The sequence below is a fragment of the Nycticebus coucang genome, chromosome 5 (genome assembly GCF_027406575.1).
Source record: "Nycticebus coucang isolate mNycCou1 chromosome 5, mNycCou1.pri, whole genome shotgun sequence".
In the NCBI taxonomy this organism is placed as follows: Eukaryota; Metazoa; Chordata; class Mammalia; order Primates; family Lorisidae; genus Nycticebus; species Nycticebus coucang.
Window position 1 is genome coordinate 123285105 of NC_069784.1, and position 19819 is coordinate 123304923.

At 36.6% G+C, this 19819-nt stretch overlaps 1 protein-coding gene across 2 annotated transcripts in view; it reads left to right on the plus strand.

Moving 5' to 3' along the window:
• The window catches only part of STXBP5 (syntaxin binding protein 5), a 140649-nt gene that overhangs the window by 78653 nt on the left and 42177 nt on the right, over positions 1-19819 (plus strand). For both annotated transcript variants that reach the window (XM_053591523.1, XM_053591524.1), the window contains 7 exons: positions 5545-5692; positions 5927-5994; positions 6260-6300; positions 7233-7453; positions 7948-8126; positions 16821-16946; positions 18907-19058. In XM_053591523.1, coding sequence (XP_053447498.1) covers positions 5545-5692; positions 5927-5994; positions 6260-6300; positions 7233-7453; positions 7948-8126; positions 16821-16946; positions 18907-19058 — 935 coding nt within the window. The remainder of the gene's footprint in view (positions 1-5544; positions 5693-5926; positions 5995-6259; positions 6301-7232; positions 7454-7947; positions 8127-16820; positions 16947-18906; positions 19059-19819) is intronic.

Sequence of the window (19819 nt, forward strand, 5' to 3'; positions counted from 1 at the left end):
GTTTTTGTATCCAGTCAGCCAGCCTGTGCCTCTTTAGGGGACAATTTAATCCATTCACATTAATTGAGAATATTGATAAGCTTGGTATAATTTTGGGTATGGAGTTTTTTGAAAGACCAGTGCACATATTTAATCCTTTTGCCACTGTGGAATTTGCAATTTGATCCAAAGTTTCAGGGTGAGTTTACTTTTGTGGTGGAGAGTTGCGCTGGTCATTATAGAGAATATCCTGGAAAGCTGGTTTAGTTATGGCAAATTTCTTCAACATACGGATGTCATTAAAGTATTTATTTTCTCTGTCATACATAAAACTCAGTTTAACTGGGTAGAGGATCCTGGGTTGAAAGTTATTTTGTTTGAGGAGATTAAAAGTCGATGACCACCCTCTTCTGGCTTGAAAGTTTCAGCAGAGAGATCAGCAGTCATTCTAATATTCTTCCCCTTGTATGTTATTATTATTATTATTTTTTTTTTATGTCTGGCTGCTTGCAGGATTTTCTTCTTCATATTAACTTTAGTAAAGTTAATTATGATGTGCCTGGGGGATGTCTTATTCAGGTTAAGTCGTGCTGGGGTTCTGAAACTTTCTGCTATCTGGATTTCAGGATCTCTTGGCATGTCTGGGAAGTTCTCTTTTATAATCTCATGAAGAAGGGCCTCTGTGCCTTGTGAAGGCTACTTCGTCACCTTCAGGAATCCCTATAAGGCTAATATTGATATTCTTCGAGTTATCCCAGAGCTCTCTGAAAGAATGATCTGTTTTTTGCTCTCCATTTCTCTTCCTCTTTGAACATTTGGGATTGTTCCAAAGCTTTGTCTTTGATGTCGGAAATACTTTCTTCTGCCTGTTCCATTTTGTTACTGAGGGATTCTACTGTGTTTCTCATATCATGTAAGGCTGCAAATTCTTTTCTCAATGTGTCTAAATCTTTGGCGATTTTGTCTTTGAATTCATTGGATTCTTGAGACATCTTCTGAATTAATCCTACAATTTCTACCTTCATCTTTACTTCCATTCTGTTGAAGATCAACAGAATGGAAGTAAAGATGAAGGTAGAATCGAATATCCTAAATATCCTAAATTCGATATCAGACATGTCAGCTATCTGTTTGTAAATGGGATCCTCTGGATTGGCTGTTTTGTCATTCCTTGAGGGAGTAGAACTGTTCTGTTTATTCATGTTGCCAGAGTTTTTCCTCTGATTCCTCCCCATGATTGTTTTTCAGTGTTTAGCTAGATGAGCAGGTAAAGTGAAATTGGACTGGAAAGTTCTACGGTTGTGGTTGACCAGCCCTTCACCTAGAAACTGGGATTGGTGACTGCCGCTTTTCCTGTACAATTTTGCAAAGGACTGGTACAGTACTGTGATTCTTGAGGCCTGCTTGGTGTAGTGGGGGTAGGTGGCTCTGCCTTGTATTCAGCTGATCTCTGTCCAATCCTAGTGAATCAGCAACTCTAGGTTGCAGTCTCAGCTTTGGTGTAATACAATTGACTAGGATATCCCTTCCCCCTCTGGTAATATCTGGAAGAGGACAATCAAGCCTTCCCACTACAGTAAAACCAGGGTACCACCTTGGAGGGTCCTCAGGTAATTTGTCCAGTTCAAGAGTTCCAGACCAATTGTCTCAGACAGCCCCCCACTCTCTAGCTGGAGAGTTCAAGAGGACTCTAGCAACTAGATGTTATTGGTCTACTGGCAGCTCAAGTGTGATTTGAGCGCCTCTGGTGCTCTGATGGGTTAGAGAGGCCCATCCAGTGGAAGGTTTAGAGCCAGGGGGTTGATGCCTCTTACCCCACGTTGGTCGTCCTTCGCCACTGGACTTTGGTCGCCCCAGCCTCTTGTATTCCCACCGGCAGTCTCTGTTAACCCAGTCTCTGTGGCCCTGTTCTGTCCAATAAGCAAATGTGCCAGGGCTGTGCGCCTGCCAGAGTCAAAGTGAGGTTGTTGCCTCTTCCTTGTGGTTACCACAGTCTACCACCATCCAGCAGGGGAAGCTGAGGTCTGCCTGCCTCAGGAGCTCAATGGCAGGTGAAGAAAGTTCCATTTGAGCTCAGTCCAAACCTGAAGATGTCCAGACAGCAAAAGAATTTCTCCCTCAGCCACTATACTTTTGTTGTTGCTGTTCTGGAGCTCTGGAATCTCTATAGGGTGAGGTCTGGTTCCCTCTGGCAGGCCACAGAGTTGGGGAGATGACTCTCCAGAGTTAGACCCCAGCAGGATCAGTCTACTAATGCTGAAGTTGGGTGGGAGGTGCCACCTCTTGGGTTTGTGCACCTCAGCAGTTTCCAAGCCTCCACCTGCAGTGCAGGAACCCAAGCCTCTATCTGCTGCTGAGATACTCTTTTGAGGGGCCAGGTCAGTCACCTTTCCCTCTATGTCTTTCTGTGCAGTTACTGGATTCACAGGTACAGCACAGCTGTACTGCTACTGTCTATGCAATGCCTGATCCTAGCCAAGAAATGCAGATATTCTGGATTCTGGAGGAGTTGGACTTCTAGACTGCCAGGCTGGGGGTGGAGGAGGTGGTGGTGGTGTTGGTGGTGGTGGTGGGTATACTGAAGGATCAAGATGGCAAGGAAAATATTTGTTCAAATTTCCTGCCTGACAAGGGAATTCCTAGACTCACAGTAAGGGCTCTCTTGAGAAGGAGTCCCAACTTTCAGCAATCCCCTTCGGTGGGGTGAGGAAGGAGAGCCTCAGTAGAGATCCCACAGTAAGCAAGCAACTCTTTTAGGGGAGGGGATAGCCACACAACCTCTTTGGAATGGGATCTGTACCTGAAAATAGTTTCTTTGGAGTCAAAGCTTGCATCAGCAGGGAAGATGAGCAATTATCTATCTCATCTCTCAACTCGGCTCCCCTACTTCGGCTTTGTTGGGTTCTTTCTGGTCATTATCTCTCCCTCCGGACTGGAGCTTCTATTGAGAGCTGGCTCCAATCAGCCATCGTCCCCCGTTCCCCCTTGTTCTTGTTGCATGTGAAAATTGGAGTTAGGGAAAATAGCCAACCCGAGGATTTAGCAAAACACCAAACACGTTGAGACCAAATGAGCAAATAAACAGATAAAAAGGCCACCAGACACATAAGCCCATAGATGCACGGACAATTAGAAACACATAGACATACAGACAACAACAACAACAAAAAAAATAACTACAATAAAAATAATGATAATCGTAAAATAATTGAGAAAAAAGGTAACAAACAAACAAACATACAAAACAAACAAAAAAAATCTCTAAAATCTGATGTACTCATTCTCAGAAACCATAAGAAGGGAAGAAGAGGAAGAGAGAAGGGGAAAAAAAAGTGGTGTTCAAGTTAAAAAAGAAAAAATTAAAATTAGAAAAAAATAAAAATAAAAAAATGAACAATAGCTCCTCCAAGAAAATGATGAGGAATAAAAGTTAAAAAAAAAGGCACCAGCCACAAAAATATTATTCTTGTATATATGTAGAAATATACATCTATATGTATGACGTAGGGATCAACTTTCGTAGGAATATATTTATAATGCAATATGCTTTCTGGACACCAGGTGGCGCTGTTAGTGGTTCCCAGGCTTATACCTGATTCACAGTTTACACTGTTACCACGGTAACCACCCTACCTGGCCAATCACCATTTTGGAGTTTCTGTAAAAGTTTATTACCTAATTGTCCAACCTCTGCTGCTCTGTTCCAGACAGCACTCCTATTTGACCTCCCAACTTTGGTGCAAGAGTCCACGCTTCACAAATCTTTCCACTCTGCTCCCATGGCAACTGCAATCGGCTGTGGGGGAGGGGCTGGTTGCTGCTGGCTCCCATGGCTGCAGTACATGGAGACCTTTTCCTCAGTTTTTGTGGCTCAGAGTCTCACTTTTGAATCTGGACTTTTGAGTCCAGCCACCCACCAATTTGCCACAGAGCCTGAAATACCAGCCCACACCAATATTCCCTGCCAGGAATGGTCCAATCTATTTAATCATTCCTGTTGTTCTGGGAGAAGGCGTCCACCATTTCAGACAATTCAAAATGTCTGTTTTCCAGGCAGGATCCCTTCCCTTCAATTTTCCATCGGGTTGCTTAGCCCCTTGTGGCTCTGAGCGGCACCCCTTTCTGGTTGCCAAACTCGGCTCAGGAATAAATTTTAGTCAATTGGGTTTTGCCAGGAATTGCAAGCTGCTGTCCTCTGTGAGGGAGGGGCCTGCCGGCCAGCATGGCCAGACAGGGAAAATCTCTACAACAGAGTCCGTGGTTTTAAATTACACCTCACATACAGCAATCCGCCAATTCACTGCGTGTCTCCACATGTCTGACCACACCAATAATCCACACAGGAAAAAGGTCAAGACCCCCCACTTCCTCTCACCTGATGACTTGGGAGAGGTGGGCTACACGTCATTCCAGTCTGCCATCATGATCCGCCTCCCAATAAATTATTCTTAATGTGATTTTCTTTTATTTCTCCCTTAGGGGAAAAAGTTTTTCAGATAATTGAGACTTTTCACATGTGATCTATCCTGTGATATATTTAAGTCAAAGAAAATACTATTCAAGTAACCTGTGACTAGGCATTTTACTTAGCAAAAGTGTCAATTAAAAGTAATAATGGAATCATTGAGCTAAGGAAACACTGTGTTATAAAGAGAAAAAAGTTGCTTACCGTTTTGTCATTTTTATTAATGCATGTTGTTTGTGTTTTATCTTCTCACTAGGGGAAGAAGGGTAGTGATAGGTTCATTTTGTAGTCCATCAAGGAGTTTTCTGAAATTTTTCCCCTCTATTTTTAAAACTGATTTTCAGTAGTAGATTGTTCTAATTTTGCAGTTTAGCCACTTTGCATGTTTTATATATATATTTAGCCGGTTGCCGGGTTTTCTAGACATTTTTAAGTAACTATTCTCTTTCTAAGAACTTTAAAACCAGATGAGAAATATTATTCTATATTTTGATAGGGTTCTATTTTAATTTCAAGAGTTTTGAAATCATTTTTTTGCTTTACAGAATAAAATAAATTTATATCTAGAAAATATTTATAGACAAATGTTGTTATAAAAACAAGATAACTTTCTGGATTAAATATTGAACTAGATATCATACTGATAGGAAAGAATTGAAAATTTGTATTAGCCCTACTGGTGTAAGGATGTGAGATTATCTGTTATTGAAAACCTAATAGTTAAGAGAACAGTTTAAATTCTGTTTTGACTACTTGCTAGCTGGCATGTTTCTGGAAAATTATTCTCTCTTCTAAGCCTTTTTTCTTCAGTAAAATGCGTATGTCATAAGTTTGATGCAAGAAGTAAATGAGATCAATATGTATATTTAAAACAGTCTGGTATGTAGCACATGATTTGTTGTCGCAACTACAGCCTTTCTATTTATTTTTCTAATTGAATATTTTTTATTGTAAAAGACTTCAGCTTTTTTTAACCTACTTACATAAATTAAATCAATTTGATTTCTGTGATAGAACGTAGATTTTTAAGCGTTTATTTTTGAATTAATCATACTACTATAATTCATTAATAAAAATTTTCCTTTTTCCTGTTGTTAAAGATACCCTATATTTGAGAATCCCTATCCTTTGAGCATACATGAGTCCCCTGTTACATGTTGTGAATACTTTGCTGATTGTCCTGTGGACCTTATTCCTGCACTTTATTCAGTTGGAGCGAGGCAGAAACGTCAAGGTTATAGCAAAAAGGTACTTAATGTTACATTTTAGTATTATGTATTTGTTACCTTGAGTGTTTGATAATTGATATCTTTCTATAGAAAATCATTTTTGTAAGCAAAATATGTTGTTCACTGTTTTGTTATATTGTTCAATTATTTTAATTCATCCATATTTTTAGCCTATATTTATATGTAAGTTGGATTTATATTACATATGCATATGTATAAACAGTTGCTTCATATAGTGATTTTTTTCTTATAGGAGTGGCCCATCAATGGAGGTAATTGGGGCTTGGGTGCTCAAAGTTACCCAGAAATCATTATTACAGGGTGAGTAAGTCTATTTTCACCAAGGAAATCAATAGTAGCTAAAAATAATTGAGTAAGACTATATGAATTTTGATTTATTGGACAGGTAGAGCTTTCCTTTATGTTGTAACGTACTAAGAAATAACAAGATCCTACCAGTTTACCCTGATTTTTTTTTTTTTTTTACCTTTTGCTAATTTCGATGACTTTAAAATAACAAAATATATTTAAATAAGGAAGGAATGTAATTTTATTTATTACATTTTAATTTACTTGCTTTTTATAGGCATGCTGATGGGTCAGTTAAGTTCTGGGATGCTTCTGCAAGTAAGTATTTTGAGTATGATTTGTTATATGTTACCTAATCATTGTTTTTATATATCCTGTTTTGTAATAATTGAATAACAAATATTTAATTTAAAATTTAGAGGCTGTAAATTTTTGCTTGATTTATCCAGTATATAAGTTTAGAATTTTTAATAGAGTCAAAATAGTCTTAAGAATGTACACAGCTATGATTTAATAAAAATAAAAAAAAGAAAAATAATAAATTAAAAAAAAAGAATATTAGTAAATCAAGAATAATGCTCAACAAAAGTATTCAAATTTTTTTCTTTAATATTTCTTCAAACCTTCTCTTCCTAACTCAAAGATAGGAGAAGCAGGAATATGTTTCACATCAACAGAAATTTCTGGAATAATTTTAATACCAACTCCAAACTTAATCTCAAAAGTGTGTATTGTCTATGTGAAATATATCTGGTGACTACATAGTAGCAAAAAAGGAAAGGATGCCTTTAATGATTAATGGTTTATGAAATACATGTGGCAGGTATTCAGTGGGAATCCAGTTAACTCTGGATATGTTTTGTTTCACCATGTAAGCATGTTTAATAATATTGACACTGGACTTTGTCCAGAAAAAATATGTAGAAAATTGTTTTAGGGGAAAAAATGTCCTTTATTATTTTCATTGAATTTATACATTCTTTTCCAAAATCTTTTTGTTACTCATTTTTTCACTTGCTTAAATCCATCATAATAGTGGTTATTTTTTAATGAATACAATGAGTACACCTTTTTTGGTTAATTAGTACAATGAATGAACTATCTAAATGTATAATAGACTAATGTAGACAGAAATGAAAATATGGTGTAAATAAACATAGGCTGTTTTCTGTGTACTTAGGATGACTGATATATATTACATCATATTTGATCTTTACGTTAAAACGTCTAACATGTTATCTTTTTTCTAGTAACTTTACAAGTATTATATAAACTAAAAACATCTAAAGTATTCGAAAAGTCAAGAAATAAAGATGACAGGCCAAACACAGACATTGTAGATGAAGATCCATATGCCATTCAGATCATCTCCTGGTGTCCAGAAAGTAGAATGCTGTGCATAGCTGGAGTTTCTGCTCATGTCATTATTTATAGATTCAGCAAACAGGAAGTGATTACAGAAGTAATTCCGGTAACAGTCTGTTAATTATTTTCAGTGTCACGTGTCCGACATTTTAAAATCTGTGGATTATTTACAAGACCTAACTATTTATGGTCAGTTCTATATAGAATTTTTGAAAACACCTCAGTGTGTACACTGTCTCTTTTGTGAAAACTAACATGATTTTTGCTTATCTTTTTCCTGAATGTTTAAATCCTTAAATACATTTTATATTTTATTTATCAAAGGTAAATACGAATGTGAGTGTTCTCTAATTTGGTATTAAAAGAACTACCATAAATTCTAAACTTACGCACACATGCACATGTGTTTGGATTCCCACACACACAAGCATTTTTTAAAAGTTGAGTGAAAAACATTTTCTTTCCTAAAAAATCCTTACCTACAGAAATCTTGCTTAATTTTACCTTTAAAAATATTCTTTCCACTGAAATTTATATGTGTGTGAGTGTGTATAAATTGTAATTTTGGGGAGTAGGTAAACTGCTTTACTTTTATAACAGATGCTTGAAGTTCGATTGTTATATGAGATCAATGACGTGGAATCTCCAGAGGGTGAGCAGCCACCACCTTTGCCAACACCGGGGGGAGGTTCCAATCCTCAGCCCATTCCTCCTCAGTCTCACCCGTCTACTAGTAGCAGTTCATCTGATGGGCTTCGTGATAATGTACCTTGCTTAAAGTAAGTTATAAAAAATTGCAGAGATTGTTTGGATATTTTAATTTAAACAGATTGTAAGTATTAGTAGACTACAGTAACATTGTCCTATTGTGGAGCTAGATAGCATATAAATGGTTCTTCCTGTTCTGCCGTAGTTAATCTCACTCATTTTTCTATAGCATCAAAACAAATGTGATTATATTTTATGATTTTATCCTTAAAATAACTACAGTTTAATCTCCCAGTATTCTAGTAGCATGGATCTTTCTTCTAGGTATCCTTCACGTGTTTGATGAGGAGGCCTAATTTTACTTCAAATGCTTTCACATGTGATTGCATAGCACAGATGAGCTTCCCCTTTCCTTGAAGTTACACATTGAAACTGTTGAGTAGCTCTGTTACATCTGGCAGAAAGGCAAGGTGCCATTTCCATTCTGCATCATTGAACTCTGGTACTTCTTTGTTTTTTGAAAGCGGAAAAGCTGTAATCTTTGGAAGTAAGTCATAGAAATGTTTCAAAACTCTCCCTCAACTCAGCCAACGGACTTGTGTGTGGTACAGAACATCTTCATAGGCAACATTTAGCTCAGACAGAAATTCCTGAAATTGTATGTGGTTTAGTGCATTACCTCTAATGAAGTTAACACAAGATACCACAATTTTCATAACAGAGTCCCACTTAAGTGATTTACTACACAACGCTTGTTGGTGGATAACGCAGTGTATGGCCATTGGAGAAGAATGGTTATGTTTGTCCATCTCTTGGTTAATGTGAGCAATTACTCCTTTCTTAGACCCCACCATGCTAGGAGCCACCATCAGTTGTCACACTGGCTAGTTTAGCCCAGACCAGCTCCAAACCATTCATAGTTTAAACTTTTCATAGACATCCTGTCCTGTAGCTGTTCCTTTGATGCTTTGCAGTGCAGCAAGTTCTTCTGTGATTTCAAAATAGTCATTTGTCTCACGAATAAAAATTAGAAGTTGTGCAGAATCACAAACATCAATTCGAAATTCATCGAGTGCCAAGGAAAAATAGGAAAGTTTTTTTGTGGAGTTTTGCAAATGCTGATGCAAATTGTCTCCCATTTCTTCAAACCTTTGTGTAATTGTAGGTCCTGAAAGACTCACTGTACTAAATAAATCGACCTTCTCTGGACACATTTCTTTGGCAACAGAAAGAAAGCATTCTTTAACAAATTCTCCCTCCACAAATGGTCTACCAGGGCATGCTATTGGCTTGGCAACTTGAAAAATTGCTCGCAGTGATGAAATATTTAGCTGCTTCTGCTTCACAAAAATATTTTGCTGAGTTGTCAATGTATTTTCAGTTTTAACATTTTATCTTTTCTCACTTCTCCGACCAAACAATCATATTTATCTATATGTTGAGTTTGATAGTGTCAACGCAAATTGTATTCTTTGAACATAGACACTATATTCTGGCATATCAAACACACAGTCTTTCCTTGTACTGCATGAAAAAGTAATCATAAGTCCACTGTTTTTTGAATATCCTACACCCCAACTCAATTTTTCTCTTTCTTGATATCATTGTTTCCTAGGGATTCCAAATTGCTATTAGTAAAATACCTATATATATACACAGTGCTACAAAAACAATAACTTTGCCCACACAGAGACATATATAGACTGCACTGCCCATCAGTGCAGTCTGATCAGTGCCCATCAGTGCAGCCTTGCCAGTCCACATCATTTCAGCCTCTCCAGTGCCCATATTGGTGGAAGTCCGCTTTAACCTCAGGCTCACACTGGTGTGGTGTGGGAATAGGCATGATTACAGAGCCGCTTCCTCCACCACCTTTCCAGTTCATACTACCCTGTGCAAGCCGCACTGCGATCTGTGAACTCGCACAGGAATCTGATTGCATCGATCAGATTTCACTGCAGGAAAAAAAAAGGCACGTATGCCTTTTTTCTTCCCAATCTAATATCATACAAGCATATGGCTGAACTCGCACTGCTCAGAGATCGCCACAGTGTGAACCAGGGCTTACACAGCACACAACATACAACATCATACACAACTGAATAGTAATCAGAATATAAATGCAGGGGAGTCCGAGAGTTTGGCTCACATTCCACACATGAGCACTGCAGGCCCGGGCAAGTCGGCTGCTAAGCAGGACAGGCAGCAGTGACAAAAACACTTGGCGGGCCTCATGTGGCCTGTGGGCCGTAGTTTGAGGACCCCTGAGTTAAAGTAACAATCAGGAGTAACTTTTTTTTTCTGCTGCTCAATTTTTTTCAAAATTTCAGAATCTTATAGGAGTACCTACGTTTTGGTTACATAATTTGCTTTTATACATTTTAAAGCAAAGTTTTAAATGTGCTCTTCTTTACTTATAATGTGTACATTGTATCATTAGGTGTGAGTTTGTTTACCTTTTAAAATTGCCCAAACATAGAGTTCTGCAATATACAATTCACTTAGAAGCTACAGTTGACTTAATTCCGCAATTGTGAGTTTTCTTGTCTATTCACTAAGATCATCGTATAGCTTGTCTCTTATTATTTGTTGGGAGGGCATGTCATACTTGTGACCGCATGTTTTGGCACACTATTAATTCTTTTACGTTATTTAGTAGACTATCACTTAATACAGGAATGCTTTTTAATGTTTTTTAAAAAATACTTTTTCAGAGGAGTCCTGGTAGCTAGAAATCTCATTAGCCAATTCATTAATATTTTATATGAACAAAAGTCCTTTTTTGTTGTTATTAACTGTTAACTTGTACGTGTGAGTATACTTTGCCTATCTTGGGTATATACGCACAATTATGTATAAACAAATTTTTCTCTTAATCCTAAAAAATTAATGTGACTGATTTGATGATAATGTTGTTTTTGCCCTTATGAATATCACTATGGAATCCTCGTTTTTTTTAATTGGAAAATTGTTTTAATTTATTGAATTTTATTAACATGATTTTTTTTTTTCATTTATTTATATTTTTTTGTAGAGACAGAGTCTCACTTTATAGCCCTTGGTAGAGGGCCATGGCGTCACAGCTCACAGCAACCTCCAGTTCTTGGGCTTATGTGATTCTCTTGCCTCAGCTTCCCGAGTATCTGGGACTAGGCACCCACCACAGCGCTCGACTATTCTTTGTTGCAGTTTAGCTGGGGCCGGGTTTGAACCTGCCACCCTTGGTATATAGGGCCAGCACCCTACTCACTGAGCCACAGGCGCCACCCTTAACATGATTTTTGTCATAGTTGCTAGAGGAAGCTTCTTTAAATTGGTGTTTGAGAATTTTTAACACCACCTCGGAATTTTTGTGGCCATTCTTAATCTGTGTTAAGAAGATATTCTAGACTTTCCTGCCCTCTCGCATAGAATCAGCTGTTCTAAGAAGTCCTGGGTCCTTTTAGTGGAGAATGGAGTAAGGGATAAAATATGACTTCTAGGGATATATGTAACATTGTTTTAAATAAGCACTATAATATACTATCTGGTAACAAGAGCTAGAAAAAATAAGCATTTTTTAAAAAAAATAATTAAAATTTTATACTTCTTACTGAATTTTCACATTACTCTACAACAGTGGTTTTCAACCTTCCCAATGCCACGATGTATTTCCATTGTTACAAAGGGGTCGCAACCCACAGGTTCTTTGTTAGAAAGGGGTCGCAACCCACAGGTTGAGAACCGCTGCTCTAGAATGTAACCAATTAATTTTTTAACTTCTTTCTCAAACCATTCTTTTCCTATAATTTTATTAATTTAGAATTTTTCTTTATTCATTAACAAAAATTAAATCCAAAATTGCAATATTAAAATTATTACTAGCAGTAAAACTACTAGGTGAACAATAAAATACAGCATTACTGTTGTCTTTTAGACCTTTGAACATAGCTTAAGAGATCAAATTACTTTGTTTTTGAGTTATGCTAACCTTGTGTATAATTTTATGAAATAATTTTATAATGAGACTTTTAATGTTTTAAATGACAATTCTTTTTTGAAACCATTTTTTTCAGGTATGAGTAAACTGCTTTATGGCTCTATTTTATGAGATGGCTATAATTCTCTAGTAGTTTGAAGTTAAAAGATACGTCTGAGAGATTCAGCCAGAATCTGGCCACCTGTAATTGCTACTTACTTAGTGTCTACAAAGCAACTCAGTAATTACACTGCTCTTTACTCTCATCTGTGTTCTTAACACAAAGAAATAAAACAATTTCAGGTGATGATAGAAGCATCACCTTAATTATTGATAAAGATGATGCCCAAGGGCAGGTTGAAACTTCCAAATACCAACTGACCTGCATACATAGGCAGCCTTATCCTACCAGCCCCGGCAGCGTTAAGCACACTGCCTTTGTAGGTGCACCCCTAGGCAGACTTGCTTCCAATTCTTCCCATATTTACCTGCTTACATAAGGCACTTGACCTTGCAAAGTTGGGGTAGAGAGAGAGCGAGGAATCCAACTAACTTAACTCAGGAAGAAACACCAGATGTGGCAAACTAGTCCTGCTAATTGCTTACCTGACTGTGTGTGGGGTGTGTGTGTGTGAGCTTTGTATCCTTGAATGCTTTTTTTCTGGTTAAATGAATAAAAAATTCTTATTAACCTTAATATATGATGTTATTTATTGATGTTTTGAACTATAAATCTAAATTACAACATTAAACATTTAAAATTTGAGTTTTAACACAAATATAAATAAATCATAGTAAAGCATATTGTAGGGTGGGTGCAGTGACACACGCCTGTAATCCTAGCACTCTGGGAGGTTGAGGCAGGAAGATCCCTTGAGCTCATGAGTTCCACACCAGCCTGAGCAAGACTGAGACTCCATCTCTAGTAAAAATAGAAAAATTAGCTGGGCATTGTGGTGGGTACCTGTAGTCTCAGCTACTTAGGAGGCTGAGACAAGAGGATTGTATGAACTCAGAAGTTTGAGGTTGCTGTGAGCTAGGCTGATGCCACAGCACCCTAGCCTGAACAACAGAGTGAAATTTTGTCCCAAAATAAATAAATTAGTGAATAAACAAAGTATATCATAGAGTAAGAAATCATATATATAGTTGTGGTTATTTTGATCCTTATTTTAGACTTTAGATAGAACCCATGAACCAGAACGTATGCACATATTATAAACATGAGGATTGCATGATAACTATATTTCTTTTTCTTCAGCCATTATGTTAAAATTTATTTATGGTCTGGAAATTCTCTTGTGTTACCTTACTAAAGGACCAACTTTGAAGGGAGAGTCATTATGTTCAGGGATATATTAAAGAGAGATTTTATATAAGCTGGGGAAAGATATATCAGTTTTTGAGATTTTTGTCTAAAATCTATGTATTAGTAATAGTTTTTAAAATCACAGGCAATTTAAGTTATACCTATTTTATCTTAATAGTCTTTCAGGTAAATGCAGATCTGTTAACTTCATATTGTTTTAGTCCACAGGACCAAAGACCAATTTCTTAAAGTAAGAAATACAACGAAAATTGATGTTAAAATATAATCAATATTGAGATTTTTCGTATAAAATTCCTTTGTGTATGATTGATTTTTTTTTTGAAGAAACATTTTCAAAGCAGCTGTTTGATTTGTTCCTTTTTCAAATGAAATTTTATGTTTGTATGTATTTTAATTGTCCCTTTGCAAGGTATTTGTTCAAATAAACAATCATTTTGAAACTCTAAAGTCTCTAAATATCACTTTAACATTTAACATATATTTGTCTTTAAATAGTAAACAAAATAAATATATTAAAAGCAGTAAAATGATAACTTACACATAACTATTGTGGACATAAAATGTAACACCCCCTTCTCATTTTATAGCTCTAAAATATAACTTAGCTGTTATTCCTTTATTAGTTTTCTAATTTTTTACCAGTTGAGGATTTTGCATCAAATATGCCTGGCTTTTTAATTTTGCGGGTCACATTAAATGTGCCTATATGTGCACTCCTAAGATTATCCTTGGAATGCCTGTTGTGTTCTTGAGATTCTGACCAAATGTGCACATTTAATATGCCTGAGAGAGGGAGGATATTTCCTTGAACCTTACCTTTATACCTAACCCATACAAGGAGATGATAGCCCACTCAGAGTCTTCAGCCTGTACCCATGTCAAGGCTGATGCTGGGCAGAGATGGAACGCATAAGTCTTTAGTTCTGTCTGTTGAGATGGACAGCTGCAGCTGATGAGTGGGTATTTCCCTAAGGAGAATTCAGGAATTTTGCATAAGCTGGTATGCAGGTCTGAATGCATTGCCTTGAAAACGTTGCACAGTCAGAAGTGACTATAGCTCAGATAGCTATATTAGGAGTAGCTTCTGTGATTCTCATTTTCCTTCAAGTCGGGACAACCCATTCTTACCTAGCAAATATGCAATCAAAATGTCCTGGCCTTTCCCACTACAAGTACCAACTGGAAATTCAACTGTATTCTTACCTCTGAGTTTGACATTCAACCATGAGTCAGCGCCTTGTTTTTCTTTCATAGACTTGTCACTTTAAGGCCAAAGCCTTACGAATTGTTAAAGTAACCAGGCTTTACGTATGGTTTGCTAGGGCAGTTGTTGGAGAAAGAGTCAATCAAGTTAACATGTTCAACCTGTTCTCAACTTAAAGTCACACCAGATTTCTAAATAATTATTGTTCACATTAAAAACAGATGCATCTTTCAAATGCACTTGAAGTTTTCTATTACCAGTATAACAGGTATTGTGTCCAAAAGTCTCATACTGTTCTATTTGACTCCTTTCTAACATGCTTATCACATGTTTAACCAATGTAAGTTCAGCACGAATTTACTAGTTGTGAAGTTTGGGAATACATGCACCTCCTGCTGAGTAGTTCCACTCATTCTTCCCCCCGTCACCTCAGACTTCACCACGTGGTCCCCTGAAACTTCCTCTTTCTTCATCCTGCTGTGCATCTATTTTCCTTTCCTTCTTTCCCTCCTTTCTTCTTTTCCTCCTCTGCCTCTGATCAGCCTCTCGCTCAGGCATTCAATCAGTATGACCAAATACTACACTAGAGTGTTAAAAGTAGCTGCAAGCTTAATACCTTCCTGAAATGAAAAGTTGTGTATTGTTACTCCATAATGTGTTTCAAATCCAGCTGCTTCTTTTTTCATATCAGAATCACAGGAACTTTCTAGTTGGCCTCCCTCGTCTACTTTATCTTATATATGTCTACCAAGTTAATCTTTCCCAAATATTTCTGATAAACTTTCATTAGTTTTAATTTTCAATAATGAAAATATATTACTTGTGTATAATTTGTCTATGAACTACATTCATAGGCACTCACTTTTTCCTCATACTGTGATTATGTAATAATCCCACTATTTAGATGAAACAGCTGCTAAGTGATAGGGCCCAGGCTCACCCTCCAGCTTTCCCAGAGCCTAGAGTTTTTTTTACTATCATCAAACCTTTGTGGTCAGACCACAAAGATCCTTGAAAGCAGTGGTTCTCAACCTGTGGGTTATGACCCCCGTGGGGGTCGAACAACCCTTTCACAGGGGTTGCCTAAATACATCCTGCATATCAGATATTTGCATTATGATTCATAACAGTAGCAAAATTACAGTTACGAAGTAGCAATGAAAATAATTTTGTGGTTGGGGGTCACCACAACATAAGGAACTGTATTAAAGGGTTGTGGCATTAGGAAGGTTGAGAACCACTGCTTTAAAGCCTGGCCCTGGTCTATCTTTCTATACTGTTTCCTTACTTTTTCTATATATGCCTTCCACTAGGACAACACTTAAACCTTATCAATCCCCAAATACGGGTTTTCTGTTTCTCTCTTTTGTTACGTATGTTTTACAAAAGCAACATTTTTATCACTATTCAGTACTTATTGGGGAAAGAGTCTGTACAATCAAAAATACTATCACCTCAAAGTCAGATTTTTTTTTTTTAAGGCAGAGTCTCACTCAGGTTAAGTGCCATGGTGTCATCGTAGCCCACAGCAGCCCCAAACTCTTCGGCTTAGGCAATCTGCCCAGCAAGGACTACGGGTGTCTGCACCAGGCTAATTTTTCTATTTTTTGGTAGAGATGGGGTCTCACTCTTGCTCAGGCTGGTCTCTGGCTCTTGATCTCAAGCAATCCACCCATCTCTGCCTCTCACAGTGCTAGGATTACAGATTTGAGCCATGGGCCTGGCCAGATTTATTTTCTAATAAAAGTAATTATATACAAAAATAAACTGCTAAAATTTGTTTTCAATTCATTATTTAACTTACATATTTTTAGCCTATTTTAACACCTTTAGTAAAATCATGTTTTTAAATTTTAAATCTGCTTTTCTAACTGGCAGTTTTTACCAACGTGCTGTTTTACCTCTTTTTGATTCCCGGGCTGCTGCTGCTCCTCAGCTTCTGCCCCCAACCCTCTCCTGGCCTCTTTATCCTGCCCCTGCCTCCCGCCCACTTCTCACCTTCTCTCCTCTCCTTTTCCATCCTGCCCCATTTTTATATGTGGAGTCTGCTTTGATTTGTTATTTATGTTTATGTACCTGTTTAGTCTCTCCATCCAGATAAAATCCTTCTTGGTATCAAGATTCTGATTTTTTTTTTTATTGATAGCTTTAAACATCTAGTATAATTTCATATAAAAGGTTATTTTTGTATGGCTATGTATCACTTTATAATTACACAGGCTAATAAGATCGTTGAAATGGGCTAAAAGGTGACACACTTTCATTTATTTCAGAGTTAAAAATTCGCCACTTAAGCAGTCTCCAGGTTATCAGACAGAACTAGTTATTCAGTTGGTGTGGGTGAGTGGAGAACCACCACAACAAATTACCAGCCTGGCAGTTAATTCTTCCTATGGGCTGTAAGTATCAGTTTTATTTCTCTTATCCTTCATAGTACTCCATACCCCATTTTATTTTTATAAATAAAATATCATCATCTTTGTTACATCATCATCTAAAATAGTTGGTGCATAACTTTAATTTCAGAACAAATTCATAATTTTGTTCTGAATAACTTATTCTGGGTATGTATGTACTACTTCCTGATATAAAGTTGAGTATCTCAGGGGCCAATGAATTATTTGAGACAAAATTTGTATCTCCTGGATATACGTCCAGAAATAATTTTCTTTAATATTCAGTATAGTGGAGATAAAAATATATGAACCCAGAAGACTGTTATAAATAGATTTTGTAAAGGTAGAACTGCAGCTGTGTCATTTGTTCTACTTCTAAAATTAACACATATGAACTGTAAAATCATAGCAGTGTTTAGCAGTGTACTCGTACATTCTTCAGGTTTGTTTTATTTATCAGCTCTGCCTTCAAATGTACAGTGTTAATTACACATACTTTATTTTTACAATAGGCTAGACTTATCAAGCATTTTGTACATTTCACTGTTACTTTGTCTCAAATATCAACTTTGCAGTTTAAGATACTGCTTACTAACTGGTTCCAGAGCTATTTACCATGTATTGTTGACTGTCTCTGTTGTTGATATTAGCCCTGGAGTCTCATTCATTCATTCTTCCTGGTAACTACCACCACCTGCTCTCTTACCTCTTGTCCAGGTAGCCACATGTGGCCATGGGTTCCACATCTGTGGATTCAAGCAACTATGGATTGAAAATATTCAGGAGGAAAATACAATTAAAAATAACAATATAATAAATAAAAAATATAAATATTTAAAAAAATAGTATAATAAACTATTTACATAGCATTTACATTGTATTAGGTATTATAAATAATCTAGAGATGATTTAAAGTGTATGAGAGTGTAAAGTATATTTTGGGGTCTGTGGGGTCCCGGAACCAGTGCCCTGTAGATACTGACAAGACAACTGTAGACCACACTGACACTGGCGATAGTCTTCTCTCATTTCTTTTACTTTTGTCCCACAATGTAATAAACACACATAGATTTTCTTTTAAGTATTTTATTGCTCACAATTAAAAGAAAACAAGCAGGGAATAAGAGAAGGAAGAAAGTTGCAAACTAGTCACAGGCTCATAGCTATAGTGTGGCCCGTTCTATATTTTTTGCAATGTGAATGAGTTGCCAAGATTATGTAGTGTGTAAATATCTATTTAAAACTTAAGCTGAGAAATCTGATCATTGGCACATGTCTGCATTTCTACATGGTAGTAGTCAGCTGGAAGTGAGTTGAACTTTTTCCTCTTGAGACACGTCCCACACTCTTCAAATCACCATGGTGCCTGCGGTGCTTCTTTTACATACTTACACAGTACCTCTATACATGTTATTTTTCAACTCCTAACTTAAGAGATTGTAAAAGAGTAACATTTCTTTATTCATAGTTGATTAACTTATACTTCCTGATAATTGAGAAGGTATTTCAAACACTCCAAGCAGGGGACTCTGAGGCTAATGTTTCCTACTTTTTATTCTGAATTGCAGTGGTTACCAAAACTTTCCCTAATTATCATACAGTCTTCTACTTTCCTAGTGGAAGGGAATGTCTTCCCCAAAGGGCTCAAAATACCCTGAAGGCAGAAAAATAGATGTTAAGTTGAAATTTGTATCTCTCATCAAGTTTCAAATCCTTTGTCAAATATTTTTTATGTTATTGATAATTAACTGATTTAATGATAACAGTGTCTGCAGATGATATGAACAGTTCTGTGAGAAGGCACATGTAACCTCTATTTCCATGTTCATGGTTTTCTTTTGTTTCAAAGAGAATTTTCTGGAAGACACATCATGCCCCATCTTCATCTTTATAGACTACAATATAATTTCTTTTTTGTAATTATTTGTTTGTAATAAAACATTTACTCTTTTTCTGTTCCCAGGGTTGTTTTTGGCAATTGTAATGGTATTGCTATGGTTGACTACCTCCAGAAAGCAGTGCTGCTTAACTTGGGCACTATTGAATTATATGGCTCAAATGATCCTTACCGGCGAGAACCCCGATCTCCTCGTAAATCTCGACAACCTTCAGGAGGTAAAAAGAAAAAAAGAAAACAAAATCCCGGGCTTTCACATTTTTATAAATGCTGATTTACTACTGTGAATATAAGTACTTCAGTTAGGTAAATAGCTTGCCTGATTTAATCTGGATAGTACCTATATAAACTGTCAAAGACTCGCAAAAGGGATGAGAGTTTTTTTCCTCTTTTGTATTCTTGATTGGCCTTTATATATATATTCTAGGATTTTATTTAACATTGAGAAAGACCCACAGAGTCAAACTTTTCAGGTAAATTATGACAGGAGTATTTTTTTTCATTATTATAGAATAAAAGTTAATTTCAAAATTTTGCCCCTTTTTATTCTTTGTCCTTGTGAGACCAATAATTCATTGTCTCAACTAATTCAAAGGACTTCATCCCCTTATGAAAAAAAAAAAGCAGATGCAAAAGTGAATTCGAATGCTATGGAAATATAGCATTCTCAGAAAACCTTGACTCACTGTAAACTTAGATTCATTTAGAATTCTCTTTATAATAACCTTCTGTGTTTGCTAGGTAGTTTTAATTATAAACATTTTAATACTAATAGCTCATGAAACCCAAGTGTAGTTAGCTATCTATACCAATACTTCTTGCCTTTTTGTTTATTTATTTTTTTACTCATTTCATACACAGAAAATGGCATTTGAGGTATGGCACACAGGGTGCACTCACAATAAAGCTGAACTGGTGTAGTAACTGACCTGATGCTCCAGTTTCCCCTGGGCCTCCCCAGCTGGCCCAGGGATTGAGG